Source organism: Haliaeetus albicilla, chromosome 10, assembly GCF_947461875.1.
Source record: "Haliaeetus albicilla chromosome 10, bHalAlb1.1, whole genome shotgun sequence".
NCBI lineage: Eukaryota > Metazoa > Chordata > Aves > Accipitriformes > Accipitridae > Haliaeetus > Haliaeetus albicilla.
The window spans coordinates 25,399,065-25,415,785 of record NC_091492.1 but is presented as its reverse complement, the minus strand read 5'-3'; the positions used below and the strand labels follow the sequence as shown (position 1 = coordinate 25,415,785).

At 54.3% G+C, this 16,721-nt stretch overlaps 3 protein-coding genes across 7 annotated transcripts; 2 read left to right on the top strand and 1 right to left on the bottom strand.

Annotated features, from left to right (window-relative positions):
* Positions 1 to 48: 48 nt before the first annotated feature.
* S100A13 (S100 calcium binding protein A13) lies at positions 49 to 7,036 on the bottom strand. Of its 3 annotated transcripts, none has more exons than XM_069794328.1 (3): positions 6,833 to 7,036; positions 440 to 620; positions 49 to 241 (listed from the first exon to the last, which is right to left on the bottom strand). In XM_069794328.1, exons 2-3 carry the CDS (start codon positions 590 to 592, stop codon positions 104 to 106), a joined length of 291 nt encoding a protein of 96 aa, XP_069650429.1. In that variant the 5' UTR covers positions 593 to 620; positions 6,833 to 7,036; the 3' UTR covers positions 49 to 103. The 3 variants fall into 3 exon arrangements, with proteins under 3 accessions (XP_069650429.1, XP_069650428.1, XP_069650427.1); XM_069794327.1 differs by lacking the exon at positions 6,833 to 7,036 and adding an exon at positions 925 to 1,148; XM_069794326.1 differs by lacking the exon at positions 6,833 to 7,036 and adding an exon at positions 925 to 1,145 and having other exon boundaries at positions 440 to 665.
* On the top strand, positions 3,473 to 6,222 carry S100A1 (S100 calcium binding protein A1). 2 transcript variants are annotated; one of them, XM_069794322.1, is made up of 3 exons: positions 3,473 to 3,689; positions 5,650 to 5,798; positions 5,927 to 6,222. In XM_069794322.1, the coding sequence occupies exons 1-3, from the start codon at positions 3,524 to 3,526 to the stop codon at positions 6,068 to 6,070; spliced, it is 459 nt and encodes a 152-aa protein (XP_069650423.1). In that variant the 5' UTR covers positions 3,473 to 3,523; the 3' UTR covers positions 6,071 to 6,222. The 2 variants fall into 2 exon arrangements, with proteins under 2 accessions (XP_069650423.1, XP_069650424.1); XM_069794323.1 differs by lacking the exon at positions 3,473 to 3,689 and adding an exon at positions 5,252 to 5,364.
* A 163-nt stretch (positions 7,037 to 7,199) lies between the features above and the next one.
* On the top strand, positions 7,200 to 16,559 carry CHTOP (chromatin target of PRMT1). Of its 2 annotated transcripts, none has more exons than XM_069794321.1 (6): positions 7,200 to 7,401; positions 8,709 to 8,790; positions 10,279 to 10,432; positions 13,592 to 13,775; positions 13,905 to 14,042; positions 15,327 to 16,559. In XM_069794321.1, exons 2-6 carry the CDS (start codon positions 8,726 to 8,728, stop codon positions 15,527 to 15,529), a joined length of 744 nt encoding a protein of 247 aa, XP_069650422.1. In that variant the 5' UTR covers positions 7,200 to 7,401; positions 8,709 to 8,725; the 3' UTR covers positions 15,530 to 16,559. The 2 variants fall into 2 exon arrangements, with proteins under 2 accessions (XP_069650422.1, XP_069650421.1); XM_069794320.1 differs by having other exon boundaries at positions 13,589 to 13,775.
* Positions 16,560 to 16,721: the final 162 nt, after the last annotated feature.

Sequence of the window (16,721 nt, the reverse complement as noted above, 5' to 3'; positions counted from 1 at the left end):
CTGTCCAAATTAGTAGCCCTCCACTAAGAACAGCAGTGATGCTCAGGCTCAGGAAAACCTCTTTTATTAGCTCCATGTCGGCTGAGTCTCCCCACCAGCCCCGTCACTTCTTCTTCCCTGCTTTCTCCCTCCGCATGGCCTTTGCCAGCTCCCCGATCAGCCGCCAATACTCGCCGAATTTCAGCTCCTCATCATTGTTCACATCCAGCTCGCTCATCTTCTCCTCCAGGGAGGGGACGTCCTGTGAGGAGGACAGGGGAGGCTCAGCCAGATCCCAGTCCCTGGTGAACGGGATGGGGACCGGGGCAGGGAGCAGAGTCTGCCACTCGCTCTTGCTTGCAAATCCCACAGTACCAGGAGCAGCCCCCCCAGCTCAGGGGCACCCATGGGGATCCAGCCACCCCCCCAGCTGCCCCACACACGCTGCCCCTCGCCTCACCCTCATCAGGTTGGGCAGCTGGAGCTGGACCAGCTCCTTGAACTCGCCAGCTGTCAGCATGCCTTTCTTGCCCTCCTTTGCCGCGTAGGTGAAGAAGACAGTAACGATCTTCTCAATGGCCGTCTCCAGCTCAGTCAGTTCGCCCGTGGCCATGGTGCTGGTGCACGGCAGCGGCCTGGGGCTGCAGGGAGAGGAGCTGAGATGTGGTCGGAGGCGAAGTGGCGTCCTGGGGAAGTGATGCCCAGGGTGTGTCAGGAGAAGGGGACCTTTTCCCCTTCCCTAGCACAGAGCGCAGTGAGTTGCAAGGTCTCAGCTCAGCTCTGCGAGGCTGAGCAGGGTCCCGGGGCTGAGGGCTGCCCCACTGTTCCCTAGGGACCAAGCACTTCAGCCAGGCCCTCCCTGGCTGGCGCGGGGAGGGGGGGCAGAGGCTGAAGACACGGTGGCCAGGGTGGGGCCAGTGCTGCAAGCTGCAATTCCCTACTTACCCCCCTCGCCTGCAGGCAAAGAGCTACAGGCAGGTTGTGGCCCCCCTGGAGGTTTTATACTCTGAGCAGCAGGAGGGGAGAGCGCAGCACTTTGTCCGCAGTGCCACGGTGTTGGGTTTCCTGTTGCAGCCGGACGGAAGCACAGACACCGCCCGGGTGCAGAGACGTCCTCCTCTCCTCCCTCCCCACGCGGGCAGTAGACCAAATTCAGCATTCGGCCCCACTGTTGTGAACCTGGCCCGGCCGCCATGGCACCGCCTGGGCTCTGCTGCTGTGGGGATGCTCCAGTGGGGAGCAGGATGGGACCACGGGGCAGAGGGGAGGGATGTGGGACAACAGAGCGGGTTTGTTCTGGCTGGAGCATCTCGCAGGGCTTGAGCATCATCCAGACCTTTCCAGCAGTGTGGGACAGGTCTCACCCCCAAATGCATCCCTGCAGGGACAGGGTTGCACTGAAGATGGGGATGTGGTCCCCAGTGCCCTGCTGACGTCCCACCATGCCCCAACATGGCAGCTCATTCCGACCCACGATCCAGCGGCACTGCAGACCCAGGGCCGGGCTCAACCCGCACCGAGTGAGAGTTGTGACTCAGCCACCCGCTGACATCAACCCTATTAATAGTGGGCTTTGTAAAAATTAATTAATCCAAATTAATTAGGGGTTGGAACTGCCTGAGCGTTCCCCTTTAATCATTGTGTATTTATAACATGGCAGCCCTGGCAGGTTTCCACCTGGGAGATGGAGCAGCTCCGCACCACAGCACCGCCGTTCCCACGGGCCCCCAAGCCACATCCCGCATCCTGGCACCATGCCTTGGCCCCAAACAAACCCCATGTGGTGCCCACGGCACAGCCCCGGAGAGAGGCAGTGGGGATGCCAGGGGCGGCGGCAGCGTGGGATGGGGGTGACATTGGGGGACTGCCTCTGCCTGGAGCATGGCAGGGATATCCCTGATTGCCAGCCACCCAATCCCTGCATGCCATGGGGGCTGTATCCCAGCATCTCCATGGCAGCGTGACATTGAGCATGACAGGGAGCAAGGCTGGGGTGAGCCCCCCTGGGACAGTACATGGGAGTGGGGTCCCAGGGAGCCCAGCACAGCCTGGAAACCCCCCACCAGCAGTGTTTTGGGGCGTCCCCATCGCAATGCCACCATCACCAGCCCAGTTTCTGCTGAGGCCTGATGCACTCACTCCACCTCTACACAGGGATGGGGAGGCTCCAGCCTACACCAGGCAGCCTGGTCCCCACCCCACACCCGTCACACCAGCTCACGGGGGAGGAATTGGCTTCCTGCAGCCCCATCCGGCCCATCCCCCTCCCTGGGATGACGGGGGGACGGGGATGGGACTTCCGCTGAGCCCCACGTCAGGGGACCAAGATGGTCTCTTGGGAAACCACTGGGGTGAGTCAGGCTCGGTAGGGACAGGGACAGGTTTGGAGTGAATCACTGGCCCCGAGAGCCAGGCGGGCCCATGACTCGCCACCCCTGGAATTCAGGGTGCCGGGATGGGGTGAGGAGGCAGCAGGCACTGCAGTGGCCCTGCGACAGGAGGCGGCCAAATCACAGGTGGCAGGAGAAACGGCACCTCCCGGTAGAGCCCAGGATGCCCGCTCAGGGCTGTCCCCATGGGCAGGGAGCAGTGACCTGGCCTCAGGGACCCCAGCGCTACTGGAAGGGGGCAGAGCATGGCAGGACCCCATGTGCTGGGGTGAGAGCTCAGGATCAGGGTGGAGGTGCATCCCAGGGGGTTGGCACCTACCTCCATGTCCTGGTCCTGGTGTTGTCCCCAACCTGCCTTGGTTGGGGACCCCAACCAGGGACAGTCACTGTGGCCACCATGGATGCCAACTCGGCAGCAGTCCACACCAGCCCACCACACCTAACAGGGCTTGCTGGAGGGGAGCATGGCTTTGAGGCTGCAAAACCAGGTGCCCAGTGCCATCGTGATGCCCCCGGCCCTGGCACAGCAGGTGCTCCGCAGCTCCCCCTACTCCAAACCAAACCCCGGGGACGGAAAAGCCTCTTCCGTGCTCCAGCGATGGGACAGAGACAAGATCGGCCCAGCCCCAGCACCAGCAACTGGAGCAACTGGTTTAGCTGGGTCAAAGTGGAGCATGGGGAGTCGCAGTGGCTGAAACCTGTTCCAAGATGTGTGTAAACCTCCTGGCATGTCCCTCACTGCTCCTGGTTTGGTAAGAGCTTGTCCTGGGGATCTGCCAGCACTGACACGCCGGGCGTGCTCTCCCCATGGCCGGCACCGCAGCGGCAGGGAGAGGGGCCGCGGCGCCCAGGGCCGACCCCTCTGGCGCCCACACGACGGCCCTGCAGCATTGGGGTTTACCCTTGGGCACCCAGCTCCAGCCGGTCTCACCCCTCAGGAAACGCCTGGCAAAATCCTGATCTCTGGGAAGGTTTGGGGTTTAATAAGAGTGGGGCAGAGCCCCTCCAAGTGCAGCCAGAGCCCTTAGGGAGCTCTGCAAAGTTGGGCGGTTGGACACGCTGGCCATGCCAGTGCCCAGGGCACGGCAGCCCCGGCTCTGTGCCCACTGCGGAGACCAGGGTTGGGTTATTTTTAAGCTCAGGACTGGACAGCAATGCGTGTTCCCGTCACAGGCAGCTGCTGCCCAACTGGGCAGGCAACGCAGCCCAGGGGCCAGGCTTTCCCAGAAGGGGAAGCCAGATCCTGCCTGGTGCCGAGCCACGCTGGGGACAGGGGTACAGGGGCTCCGCTGCCACCAGCCCCCACACAGACACTGCTGAGTGAGTGCCACCAGGGTCCTTTCCCATTGCCCCCTGTCCCCAGGCTCTGGATCCGGCCCCTCCTGGAGCTCACCAGCCCCAGGCCCCCTCCTTGCCCCACACCAAAAATGGAAGCTGTGTCCTGCTGAGAAGCAGCTCCTGGGCTTTCATCTGGCACCTCCACTTCCACCCGGGACCCCACTTACATCCAGGACCCCCATTTCCAGCCAGGGACCCCCCCTTTGCAGCCATCTCAGCTGCCCCAGGTGCAGGACAGGGTCTGAACCCCCAAGACCCTGCACATCACCCCAAACCCTCCAGCCCCCCCCCAAGCCACCCCCTCCAGCACAGGGCAGTGGTGGTGGGGTAGCCACATGGGGTCGGGTAACTGGGTAGCAGGGTCATTTGGGGGTTCCCAGGTTGGGGGGGGTGCCATGCAGCTGTGGCGTTTCCCAACTGTGGGGACAGGAAGTGCGGGAGATGGAAACGAAGGGAGCAGGATATAATTAGCCGCAAATTAGGACTGGAATCCGGGATAAAGAGCCCGGCACCGCCCGGCTCTTGCAAAAAGCCATGCTGCCACATCGGCAGCTCCCCAGAAGCCCCCCTGCACCATCAGCAGGGGAGGTCCCAAAAAGGGGGAATGATTGTGCCCGTCTGAGTTTGGGGGCTCAGCACCACTGTCGTTCCCCCGGGGATGCTGGTGCTGGGGAGGCAGCGGTGGGTTTGGTCTTACACTGCCCCAACTGCACGGATGCAGGGCTGTAACGAGAGCCGCAGTGGAGCCAGGATTATCAGCATCAGTGATGCCAGCTCAGGAATCTGGTTTCCTAGCTGAGCCGTTGCTGGAGCAACCTCCGGGCTGGAATTGTGGAGCTTTTTTAATTTGACAAGAGGCCTTTCTGTGTGCAGGGAGCGGGCAGCCCCGGGGGGCCTGGGCTGAGACACCCGATAGCTCCAGCTGGCTCCCATAGCGAGGACACCGGATACCCGCACCTTATCAGCCTGGGGGAGGAGGGCTGGGGACGGATCCGACATGGCACCATGGCGCTGACAGATGGGGGATGCCGGCGGGCGCCGAGCGGGTGACGCCACAGGGTCAGACCCCGGGCGCCGCGGTGCCACGGGGGCCACAGCTGCGAGCAAAGCCAGAGCCCGGCACATGGGGCTAGCAGGCAGAGCCGGCCGGGGGGTGGCCCCACCGAGGGACCCCCCTGCCCACCCCACACATCCCTGTGCCCCCAGCATCCCGCTGCCCCACGGGGCCACAGTGGGGCCAGCCTCAGGCATGGGGATGGCAAAAAGGAACACCCGAGATTTAGCATAGGGAGGGACATGGAACCCCCCAAAGTAACTCTTGGCATCACTGCCCACCCCTCCACTGCCCACCACCACCCCGTAAGCACCTGATACAAGATGTAAAACATCTTGTACCGGTGGGGCTAGAAACGCTCCTCTGCGTCATCCTGGGGCTGGTGCGAGGCAAGCGGGGCAGCGGGGCACTGTGGGTTTGGGCTCCCCACATTCCAGCCCCCCATGAAGGCGGCACAGGGCAGCCCAGCGGTGCCAGCCGGGCTGTCCAGTGCAGGTATCGGATCCTCCCGGAGGGAGGGGGCTTGGAGCTTATTTAACGTCCCTGGCTGGCCCAGCCCGGAACACTCCGAGCAGCAGGCGGGCAGTGCAGCTGGGAGCTCAGGTGAGCGCAGGTCCCGGCCAGGGCACAGCTGCCCTGAGAGGGGGCAGGCGGCCGGGGCCCCCTCCCACAGGAGCACCCCATGCAGCCCTGGGAAGCAGCGGGGTGCCCTGAGACCCTCACAGCCCCTGGCTGTCTGCCCGGCACCAAGTATTCAGAGTGGAGGCCACAGCATGCGACGGTCGCTGGCAGGGGACAGGGCAGGGGTGGCTCCGATTTGGGGGCTGCTCCTCATGGCAAGGGGGGCTGGCAGCTGCCCCCCGTAACACGGTGGATGCCTCCCCGCAGCCAGAGCCATGGTGTCGCAGCTGGAAGGGGCCATGGAGACGCTCATCAACGTCTTCCACCACTACTCGGGCAAGGAGGGGGACAAGTACAAGCTGAGCAAGAAGGAGCTGAAGGAGCTGCTGCAGAGCGAGCTGGGCTGCCTCCTGGAGGTAGGGACCAGCCATGTTGGGGAGCAGGGGCTGGGGGGTCCCCCTTTCCCTCCGTGCCCTGGGGCAGCAGCATCCCAGCGGGCTGCCAAGCCCCGGGGCTCAGCCTGTCACCCCACACACACACACAGACCCAGAAGGACACAGGTGCCGTGGAGAAGATCATGCAGGACCTGGATGAGAACGGCGACGGGGAGGTGGACTTCCAGGAGTATGTGGTCCTGGTGGCCGCCCTCACTGTGGCCTGCAACACCTTCTTCTGGGAGAACGCCTGACCCAGGCTGGTCTCCACCCTGCAGCAGCCAGCCATGGCGTCCCCAAAACGCAGAGCCCCCCGCCACCCCCCCCCACCTCACCCTCCGCTCCCCAGCACACCCAGGGGATCCCACTGGGATCCAGCTCCACAATAAAGGCACTGACCCAGCCAGAGGCGTGTTGTCAGCTCCTTCGTTTCCAGGGTTGGGGTTTCTGCCCTGTCCCCCTACTAGTACCCCCGGGGATACCAGGGAGCTTTCCCTCTCCTAAGCCACAGGGTCACAGGGAAAAGCCACCCTGGGTCACCCCAAGCACCTGGAGACATTCCCGTCTGCACCTTGCTTTGGTTGCTCCATCACACCCTGCACCCCACCCTGCCCCTGAGCCTGGCATCAATCCCGAATCATGCCAGGGCACAGCACAGCTGGGGTGGGTGACCCCAGCCTGCACTGGGGTGTTGGGGTGCAGGACATGGGGGTGCAACATGGGGGCATGAGGGTCCGGGGGGGGGGGCCACAGGCCGGGACTCGTTGCCTGTCCCGCCAGAGGCGCAGGCACCGCGCCCCGTGGGCTGGAGAAACCGGTTCTGATCTCCTCCCACGGCGGGCCTCCAGCCAGCAGCACCCGGCCCGGCCCGGCCCCGCACGAGGCCGCCAGCGCCATCGTCTGCCGGGGCTGGGACCGGCCCCGGTTCTCCCCAACCACCCCTCACGGCTCTGGCCCCTCGACCCACCCGGTCGGGCCCCAGACGGGGGCTGCCCCGGCAGAAAACGAGGACGCACCGGGAACAGCCAGGTCACAGGCCCAGGCCGGCGGCGGGGGGACCGGAGACCCCGGGAGGCCTCCTCAGGTCTTCGGCGCCTCCGACCCCGCCCAGGACAGGCCCCGCTGGGCGGCCTCTGAGGGATCGGCCCCGGTACATGCGCCCACCGGCTCCTGATCGCGGGGGGAACAGGGGCCCGGGCCCGCTGGAACCCGGCCAGGCCGCACCGTAGCCGGTGCCGGTGCCGGTGCCGGTGCCGGTGCCGGTGCCGCCGCCCACGGCCCGGCCCGGCCCGGCCCGGCCCTGCCCACGCAATGGCCGAGGGGACGGCCCCTGCGTCAGGGCTGCCCCACCCAATAGTAGGGGGCGTGGTGATGTACGGGGCTCTGCGCCTGCGCCCTGCGCGTCGCCGCTGCCATTTTGGCCGGCGCAGGCGGTGGGAGGAGGGGGGGTGTCTGTGGTTGCTGCCGCCATTTTGTCGTTGGTGTTTGAGTGCGGAGGAAGCTGGCGGAGGGTGCCGGAGTCAGCCCCATACCCCGCGCCACCCGCTAGCCAGCCCCACCGGAGACCTGGCGACCGTCTGCTTCGGTGAGAGGGGTTGGCCCTGGCCGGAGGGCCGAGAAGGGGGCGCTGAGGGAGGGAGGCCGGCCGGCCGGCCGGCCGGTTCCGTAAAGGAGGCCGAGGCGTCCCCTCAGGCGGCCGGGGGGGGCTCATCTTTGCCCTTTGGGGGGTGTGGTGGTGCGGTGTTGGCCCTTGCCCAGTCTTTCTGCATGCAGGGCCGGCCTTTCTCCCCCCGTCTCGTAGGGCAGCTGTCGGGACGAGGCTGGATCGGCGGCCCAGGCCAAGGCCTCCCCTTCCCGTCCTCGGCCGGCGGTGCCGGGGCTGCCCCCGCGCTGCGTGGCGGGCTTACGGGAGCGGGGCTGCTTCTGCGAGCTGCGCTGCGGTTGTTGTTCAGGAAAAATGCTTTTTAAAACCATTTCTAATTTTAAAAAAATGGGTTGCGGCTACCTGTTGACTCAGTTTCTAGCTGTAAAACACTGTAAAGAAGGTATTTTGCTCAAGGTATTTTGAGGGTGAGTACTTTTCGGCAGTCCTCTAAGCATTAAATTTGATACTAATTGTATATAAAAAAAGGGAAATCGATCTGCATAGTTAGTGGGTTTGAGCGTAGCACATTTCAGTAGTATTCATCACTGGCAAAGCACTCGGGCTTGAGCTGTGCTCCAAAGATTAGTAACAGCTGAGTTGAAATCTATTTGCTGCTTTCATGAGGCATGTGGCAGGCTGTCACGTTGGAGAACCACGTTAGGACTGCAGATGAGCTGACTACCGGAATTGTTACACATTAAAAAGCTGAAGTGACTGCCCCCTTACAGTTTTATTTCGGTCCAAGTGGTGGCAATCATAATGGGAGGATGGAAGCGTAATATTTTTAAAGTATATGGGACTTCTGTAGAGTAATCTTGGAACTTTATTGCCAAGTATATGGTATGTGTCTGTTCCAAACAAACTGGGGTTTCTGTCTTGCTGATACTAAAAGCCTAGAAGTGTGGCAGTGTTACTAGATGCTGTACTAAACAAGGCATTTGGGTGCCATCTTGACCGCTGATGGACTGTATTTTTGCAGCATTACTCCTGCCAATGGTAAAATGCTCACTTTCTAAAAAGGTGGCTTCTTAGTAAGGATGAGTTAGCATAACTTGCTGATTTATTAAACCTGCTGTATCATGATGGTGGCCTAGAAAACTTACTAAAAATGCATTAATAGAATACCTGTTACCTGTCCCGTTCCTGACTCTCCACCAAAGGAGCTGGAATGTAGGTTTTTTTAATGTTGGCCAAGTAAGTGCAAGATCTCTGTGCTGTTTGTGAAATCCAATTCTGGTGTTTTGCAGATTCTCTTGATCTGAAGATGGCTGCACAGTCAGCACCGAAGGTTGTGCTAAAGAGCACCACCAAGATGTCTCTGAACGAGCGGTGAGGAAGCCAACAGCAGCTTCAGCTCATAAGAAATTTTTTTACTTAATTATCACTGTCCGGTGTCCAAAAACCAACGTGGTTTCTGCCCTCTCTTAACCTCAGTAAAACAAGCAGATGGCTATGCACCTCTGTCTTAAACTGCAACAAATGTGGTACACCAGGTTAAAAGGGCAAGTGTTTTGGAGAAATTTATCCGTAGCAGTTAATATTAAACTATTCGACACATAAATATGGTGGGATGTGTTATAACAAACGAGAGAAACCTCACGCCCTCCCTTTTTCTTCCACATGTTTTTACATTTATATAGTTGATGCTGCAGCATGGTAGCATGTTACCTAAGCTGCAGCAGGCTTGCTGCTTTGTCCAAGGCAGACACACGTGCATGTGGTCTGGCCTGTAAGAGGCATGCAGCAGGCCATTAAACAAGCCCAAAGGCCCTTTAACAATGTTTTGGGCCTTGTAAGAGGCAAATGCTTTGCTTCATCTCCATCTCTCTCTTTTCTTGATTTCTTTATTTCTTCTGTTGAGTATTCTTCTGTTTTTCCATGCCATTGAGCTTTTGCGGTTCTACGGTGACAACAGTGATGCTGCAGTTATGTTTCACTTTCTTACTAATAACTCTTGGATTAACTATGTTGGTATAGTTGAACCAGGAATAAAGGGGGCCATTGGCCTGCAGTCCCTGCTCTAGCAAGTGCTGCAGTGAGATGTAGCCTGAACCAGTGCTCGGAGCTTACCCCAGGAAAGATGAGTGGTGAGGTGCAGTGCAGGGAAGGCTTGCTGGCCTGTTTCATGTTGGTCAGTCCATATTCCTCATCTGTAAGTGTTTTCTTTTGCAGCCTTGTGTAGCTCCCAGGACACAGTAGAAAGCTGATGGGTTGCTGCTAAGGAGGCTTACCATCTTGCTGTATTGCTCCTATGTAGCTCTTAAAGACAGAAGATTCTTTGTGCACCAAAGAAATTGCAAAGTGAACTGTTTTTGTAAGTGAGCACGCTTGGGTGGTGGCATTTCTTATGGCACCAGTTCTGTGGTGCACCAGAGGCACTCTGGTCTGTTCTCAGGGTGATGTCTTTTGTAAAGCTGCCTTCTGGCATTGAGGTTTTTAAACAGTTTTCTCGGACCTTTGAAGGTTAATCTGGCTTTTGCAGTCAGATTTCAGTTTGCTTTTCTGTTTCTGTGATGTCCTCTCCCATCTGTCATGATCATCTCTGCTTATTGCTTGTTTTCATTCCTTTTGCCATTTCTAAAATCAGTAACCTAAAACTTTATCACTTCTGAATTAATATACAACGTCATTTCCGAGTTTCCAGTTCTTGCACACTTGTGGAAAACAAGGAATACGTAATCACATATGACGTGACCTAAGTACCACTCTTTACATAAGGTTCATGGGATCTGGAGATCCAGTCTTGAGAACCATGAAATGCCAATAAATGTATGTAATAAAGCTTTATTTAAACACCCATTTTATTCGACCTTGAAGCTTTACTAACATGCTGAAGAACAAACAGCCGATGCCAGTGAATATTCGGGCTACCATGCAGCAGCAGCAGCAGCTAGCCAGTGCCAGAAACAGAAGACTGGCCCAGCAGATGGAGAACAGACCTTCTGTCCAGGCTGCTTTGAAGCTTAAACAGGTGAGAGAAAGTGGCATATTCTGGGGCAGCCCGTTGATGCCTGTCACCAGCAGATGGCTTTTCAGGATGTGGTGGATTTTGAAAAATGCTCCTGAAAGTTAAAAATGAGAGACCTAGAAGGGACTTGCAGAAAATCCTGCTTTTTACTTCAGATAAGTAATGCTTTGTAACTAACAGTTAATAGTATTGAGGTGGGGGAGGGGGGTGTGCTGGCCATTCATATCTTCTCTCTATTTTTTCAGAGAAATGTTCTCATTCTGGGTTTCTGTATCTGCCAAGTGCTTCATCTCGCAATCTAGTTGCAGTTAAAATTGCTGCAGATTGTTTCCAGTACTTACTATCCAGTTGAGGCTGGTTGCTCCCATCCCCAACTCCGCCCTCTATTGGTGCACTCCTCTGATAGCAGCTGGCTGTGAGGAACAGATGAACAAACTGATTTTTTGATTGCTTGCAAATGCTAGAATGCAGGCCTGGATTTAAGGCATAGTGTTGCATTCCCCTTATATAAAGAGTTTTTATTGTTCCACGTTTCAGTGATGAGTACTACAGCTTACAGTGTGTTCCTCAAATTGCCTTCTGTCAGCAGAGCGGAAGACCTAAGCAAACATGCTAGATTCTGATTTCTCTGCTGCAGTAAATGTGATTCTCCATAACTCTAGACTTATGGAAGGGGCAGGGGGCAAAATCTTGCTACAACAGAAACCTCAGTAACATACAAAAGAGAGCTGTTTGTCTAGGGCCTGCTCATTGTCAGCATGTAGGGGGCATTACAAGTTTTAAAGTTTATGTTTAAATGGGAAGGCTAGTAGGATTCACATAAAATGTATGTGTAGGGCACAAATTGAAACCTGTGGGGTAGTGCCTCACAGCTGTGCAGGGAGGTCAAATAGCATTACTGGATCACTTGACTACAGAAGTAGTTAAATGTAATTCTGTACATTATCTTGCATATGAGGAGAAAGCCCTGGAAATTTCTTAGCTGAGCTGCTTCAACAAATAGCTGGAATACTTAAAGCTGCCACACATGCTCACGTTCAGAGCTCACTCTCTGATAAAGAGGAATGCAGCTGCTTTTTAAGATCTCTCGAGATGGCTATTATAAAAACAGACGATGGTGCCAGTTAGCCTTGCAGAGCTTGTAAACAAAAGCTCTGGAAATAGTAGTCTAAATCATTTTCTGCTTTAAAAAAAAAAAGTTTGGAAAGTTAAGAATTTCACAAGTGGTAAGTGAAACTGGATTGAAAGCATGAAGTTTCTGCTGCTGAACTGAGGTGCCACAGAGGAACAGGGAAGAACTAGTCTTTTGGCTTAGCTCTTAAACCCATTTGATTTTTATGTTGAACATAGGTGTACTTTCCTGGTCTTCTGGAATTAAACACTGCAAGGTAGGGCCACGGCAGGGTGTTGTAGGGAAATTCAGAAACGTAGTTTATGTTAGGTTGCTCTTTGAAGATTGCAAGTTGCTCTGGAAGTTGATGTGGTGATTGGATTTTCACAAGTGCCATACTTGGTATCACCAGGAGCTTTTCTGATCCTTCTGGATGTGCTGTGTCCATAAGTGTTGGGGAGCATTGATCCTAGTGATGGGTCATCTGTGCTTCAGAAGGGACTTCTCTAAACTCCTGTGGAGCACTGCCTATGCTAGATATGTGGGTTTATGTTTTGCATCCTTTGCATCTGAGTGCACAAGTGTTTATGTAAACCTGCTGTGGGTTTTTTTAATGTAAAAACATTCATACTGACTGTGGTTCTAGACATGCATTTACTTAGTAGCTGGAGCAGACCAAGGTGCTACTGCTCTGAAGTAGAGCAGAAGGGTGAGCACTCTTTAGGCTGTTTCAGTGCAAAGTCCAGCAGCTTATCTTAAACTCTCATGGTAAGTGACATAAATTAATAATTGGATGTAGAACATGCTTTCTCATTCCTTTCTGCCAGTGGGGCTGGGCAAAAGAGAGAGGCTAACATTTTAGGCTGCTACAGCTGTTGGAAAATTAATTACTATCTAAACTTTGAGGCAGTAAAACTTAAACTCTTACTACAGCTACAGAAGAGACTGATTTTAGAGGAACCAATTCAGCTGTCCACAGGCTTGGCTCAAATAGACAAGCAGTAACTTGAAGCAACTCTTGGAACCTGTAGTAAAATACAGACAGCCTTTATGGCTGCCTTTGTTACCTTACCTTCTTAGTGCCAAGAGGGCTTGTTCTTGAGACAGGTGTGAATGTTCCCACTGTTGCTGCTTAGCTCCTTGTAAGGTTCAGCAGTGCCTACAGAAGCTATAGCCTGCTCTGTGGAGACCAAACCTGGTACTGGCGCATGTTAACAATACTGGGATGTAAATTGGCCGTTCAGCTGCTGCTTCATGAGCAGTTAAGCCATCTCTGCAGCAGTTCTGGTATAGGCGTTTGAGGACAGGAGCTGCTATGGCTGGCCCAAGGTAAGCCAGCCCTGCCTGTGAAATGGAGCATGGTGGCTGGACATACATGACATGGAAAAGAAAAAAAAAAAAAAAACCACCACACTTCAAAAGCCGCTATTTTGCTGTTCTGGTGAGGGTAAATTTCTTCAGTATAGTTTTCTTCTTGTAGTACAGACAGAAAAGTTGATGCTTCTCCTCGCTGTTGCCTTAGTCTATGTGGAAGCCTAGCCAGGATAGGGCAGTAAGCCACTGGGAATGATACCCATGGTATGTGGCTGCACAGATGTCACCTGCTCTGCAGAGATAGGTTAGGCTTGTGCCACAGCAGGGGTAGTTGCTTTCTGTCTCAGGGATATACTTGGACTGTCACCTTCCAGCATACAGGATTAGTGGGCTGCCTTGTGGATTAAGTGTCTGATTTGGACGGAGCAGCACTGCTAAAAGTGAAGAAAAATACTTCCTTGCAAATCTGCAAACTTTCTTGTCTCTGTACAAACACTTGCTTCTAGGAAAGGTCCTTGTTCTCTGTTTGACCTTCACAAATTATCCCTCCTAGAGCAGATTTGATTGTCTTCCTTTGAAGCTTGATTATATATTGCAGAGATCTGGTGACCCTCTAGTCTATTTAAAACAAAACAACACACCACTTTTATTGGTAGGTGATTGCTGTGCTGTTTGTGTTGCAAGTCTGAGATTGCTGCATGACTTTCTTGTTTCTTAAAAATCTTTTATTCCAGAAGAGCTTAAAGCAACGCCTCGGTAAAAGTAACATTCAGGCACGATTAGGTCGGCCAGCAGGACCCCTTGCTCGTGGAGCCATGGGAGGAAGAGGACTGTCTATGGGGCAGAGAGGCTTGCCACGAGGAGCCATGCGTGGTGGCCGGGGAGCAAGAGCTCTGCTGAGAGGAGGAGTCTCGCTCAGAGGTCAGTACTGTGGCTGAACTGGAGTTGCTTGTATGTCAGTAACACTGTCTTTTTGACAGCGTGACTGATTCTGTTGCTCAGTCTGAAAACTGATTTCTGTCTGATTTGAATTCCCTCTCTCTATTGAAGGTCAGAGCCTGCTTCGTGGAGGACGAGGTATATCCCCCAGGATGGGCCTGAGAAGAGGTGGCCTTAGAGGTCGCGGTGGCCCTGGAAGAGGTGGTCTAGGCAGAGGTGCCATGGGGCGTGGAGGACTTGGTGGCAGAGGTTAGTGTGCACAAACTTCAGGAGCGACACGTTGCTGCTGAATAAGTAGAAGTAAGCTTTAATTCTTTTTCTCTTTAAGGCTAGCATGCATAAGTACATGCAGCCCCAAACCCCCTCTATTCTTGAATTCGTGTACAGCGTAGTGCTAAATTAAGGCTTTTGTTCCTGAAATATTTTGCCAGGCCTTATGCCTAACCAAGATCCTTGACTCTGTCAGTGTTGCTAGAGGGGTTCTGGGGACTGTTAGCAAAGTTGTCTGCTCCTGCAGGTATCGCTGGCTGATGCTTGGAACAGTAGTTGAGGCAGTGAGTAATCTTCCGGCATATTGAGGAAGACTACACTGTCTCCTCATGCTTAAGAAGGAAATGATACAGAGCCTGTGTAAACCAAGAGACTCTTTAAAATAATCAGTGAGGGGGAAAAATTTAACAGAGGAGAAAGTCTAAACCCCTGCAAAATAAACTTGATTCAGTTTCAGACTTTGAATTTAAGTCTTGGCTAGATGTACTCTATTTTTAACAACAAATCAGAGAAGCAGTAAAGTAGGAGTGCAAAAGAGGAAATACAGGAGACAGCTGTTGATGGTAGGGTTGTTACTGTTTCAGACAGATGTTTGGTTAGAACGCCAGCCAAACGGTGTCTCGTGTTGCTTTGGGATTGGCCCCATGTTTGTAGGAGTTAGAGCAGACAGCAGGAAGCTGCCTATCTCCTGACAGCTTTGTCTTATAGAGCTAAAGCTACTTTTTAGCCTGACAAACACATGCTGATCCATGTGGGCTCTTGGGTATCCTACTTCTGAAGCAGTCTGAAAACCTCTCAAAGTACTCATCTATAGGAAAAATTTGCCTGTAGTGGGTGATGGCATTGCCACTTTGCCAAAAGCTTCAGCCTGACCCAGAGGTTTGCAGGATCTTGGGGTATGCTCCATGGGAGGGAAATATGCAATGTGTAGGTGGAATTGGAACACGAGCAGGGGAGACAGGAGTCTGAACTGAGTGCATAGCTCTTAGTTGTGGATCAAATGTCTGTCTGGGCTTCTGGACTGAAAGAGAATCAGCCTGGGGAGCTAATCCAGCGTGGCAAAACCTGACCTGCTGTGCGGGACCTGGAAGTGGGCTGAGGGGTAGCTGCTGCCATGATGCTGCAGGACTTCCCCATGGAGGTGCTGAAGCAGCTCTGCCGAGCGTGCAATGTTGTCCAGGCTCTGCCAGGGAGCGGCAGCCACAGCAAACCCCGAGGCTCGGTCAGGCGGAGTGTATAACCATCTTCTTGTCTCACTGTAAGGTCGTGGCATGACGGGCCGGGGACGAGGGGGCTTTGGAGGTCGTGGCAGAGGCAGAGGACGAGGACGAGGATCGGCACGTCCTGCATTGACCAAGGAGCAGCTGGACAACCAGTTGGATGCTTACATGTCTAAAACAAAAGGACACCTCGATGCTGAGCTAGATGCTTACATGGCTCAGACGGACCCGGAAACAAACGACTGAAGGTCATAGCGAGAGACTGTTGTTGAAGTTAGTGTGTTATGTCGATGCCCATAAGCTAAAAACGGAAACCCTGATTCATGCTGGAAGGACCCGCAGGAATAGGGAGCGGCCCTGTTCTACTGAGAGATCAGACTTTAGTGTGTTCCTTTAATGTTTTGATACTATCTGTTGTATGAAACCTTTTTTTGGATTGTTTTTTACGTATTTTTTTTTCTTTCCCTGAGTACTCCAAACATGAATGTGACAGATCTGCCACAGTTAATCTGCTGACATCAGCGCTGGTGACTTGCTGTGCACGCCGCCCATGCTGTGTTAGGTGAAGTGCTCCTCGGCGCTGGGATCGTGTGTTGATGTGCTGCTTAAGCTCCACAGTTGCGTTTTGGGATCGGCCTGGTCCCCAAGTGTGACTGAAGGGCTGAGTTCACACCCACAGTTCAGTTTAACCCATCTGAAGCAAAAAAAAAAAAAAACGCAACCAAACTCCCAGCAGGGCAAACAGTCAGGTCAGGTTTAGTTGTAGTGCTCCTTGTAGACATGCCAATCTCGTTTTGCACCAAAACTACTACTTTTGTTGGTGGCCAGTGTTCTGTTAATGCCTAGTGTGGAGCACTTCCTAGGTTGAAAACTTCGTTGGTTTGGCTTTTTTGTTGTTTTTAGGTGAAGTTTGAATTTCTTTTGCATTGTGTTGAACAGATGGCACCAGTGGTTTCTGTATCTGCAAGAAAACAAGTGTTTAAAGGAATTGGAAGCAGGAACATAAAATTACAGCTGTGATGGCCAAGTGTGGTAGAACTGTCTCTTCTAAAAACCGGGGTCCAAAATTCATCTGTTACCTTCTGGTGTAACCAAAACTGCCTCCTCTGCTCAGACCAGCTGCCTGCACTTACCCCGGACAGGTTTGGGAAGGGGTCTGTTTCTCCCACCCTGCCCCCTCAAGTTTTCAGTTCAGCCATTCTGTGAGCTGTTCCAGTTTCAATGGAATCTTGTATTTCTGGTTTGTTGTAACAAAGGAGAAATAATTATAAAAGCAGTATGGACTCTGGGTGGTCTTTTTGGTGTTTGGGGTTGGTTTTTTTTCCCTGGAAATGAGCTTTTTCTGCTCCTGCTCTGCTGTGCCCTGGGGTAAATTTAACTTTACGGGGGGGGGGGGGGAGGGGGGCAGAAGGGAGCCGAGGGAAGGTCGTGTTCTCTG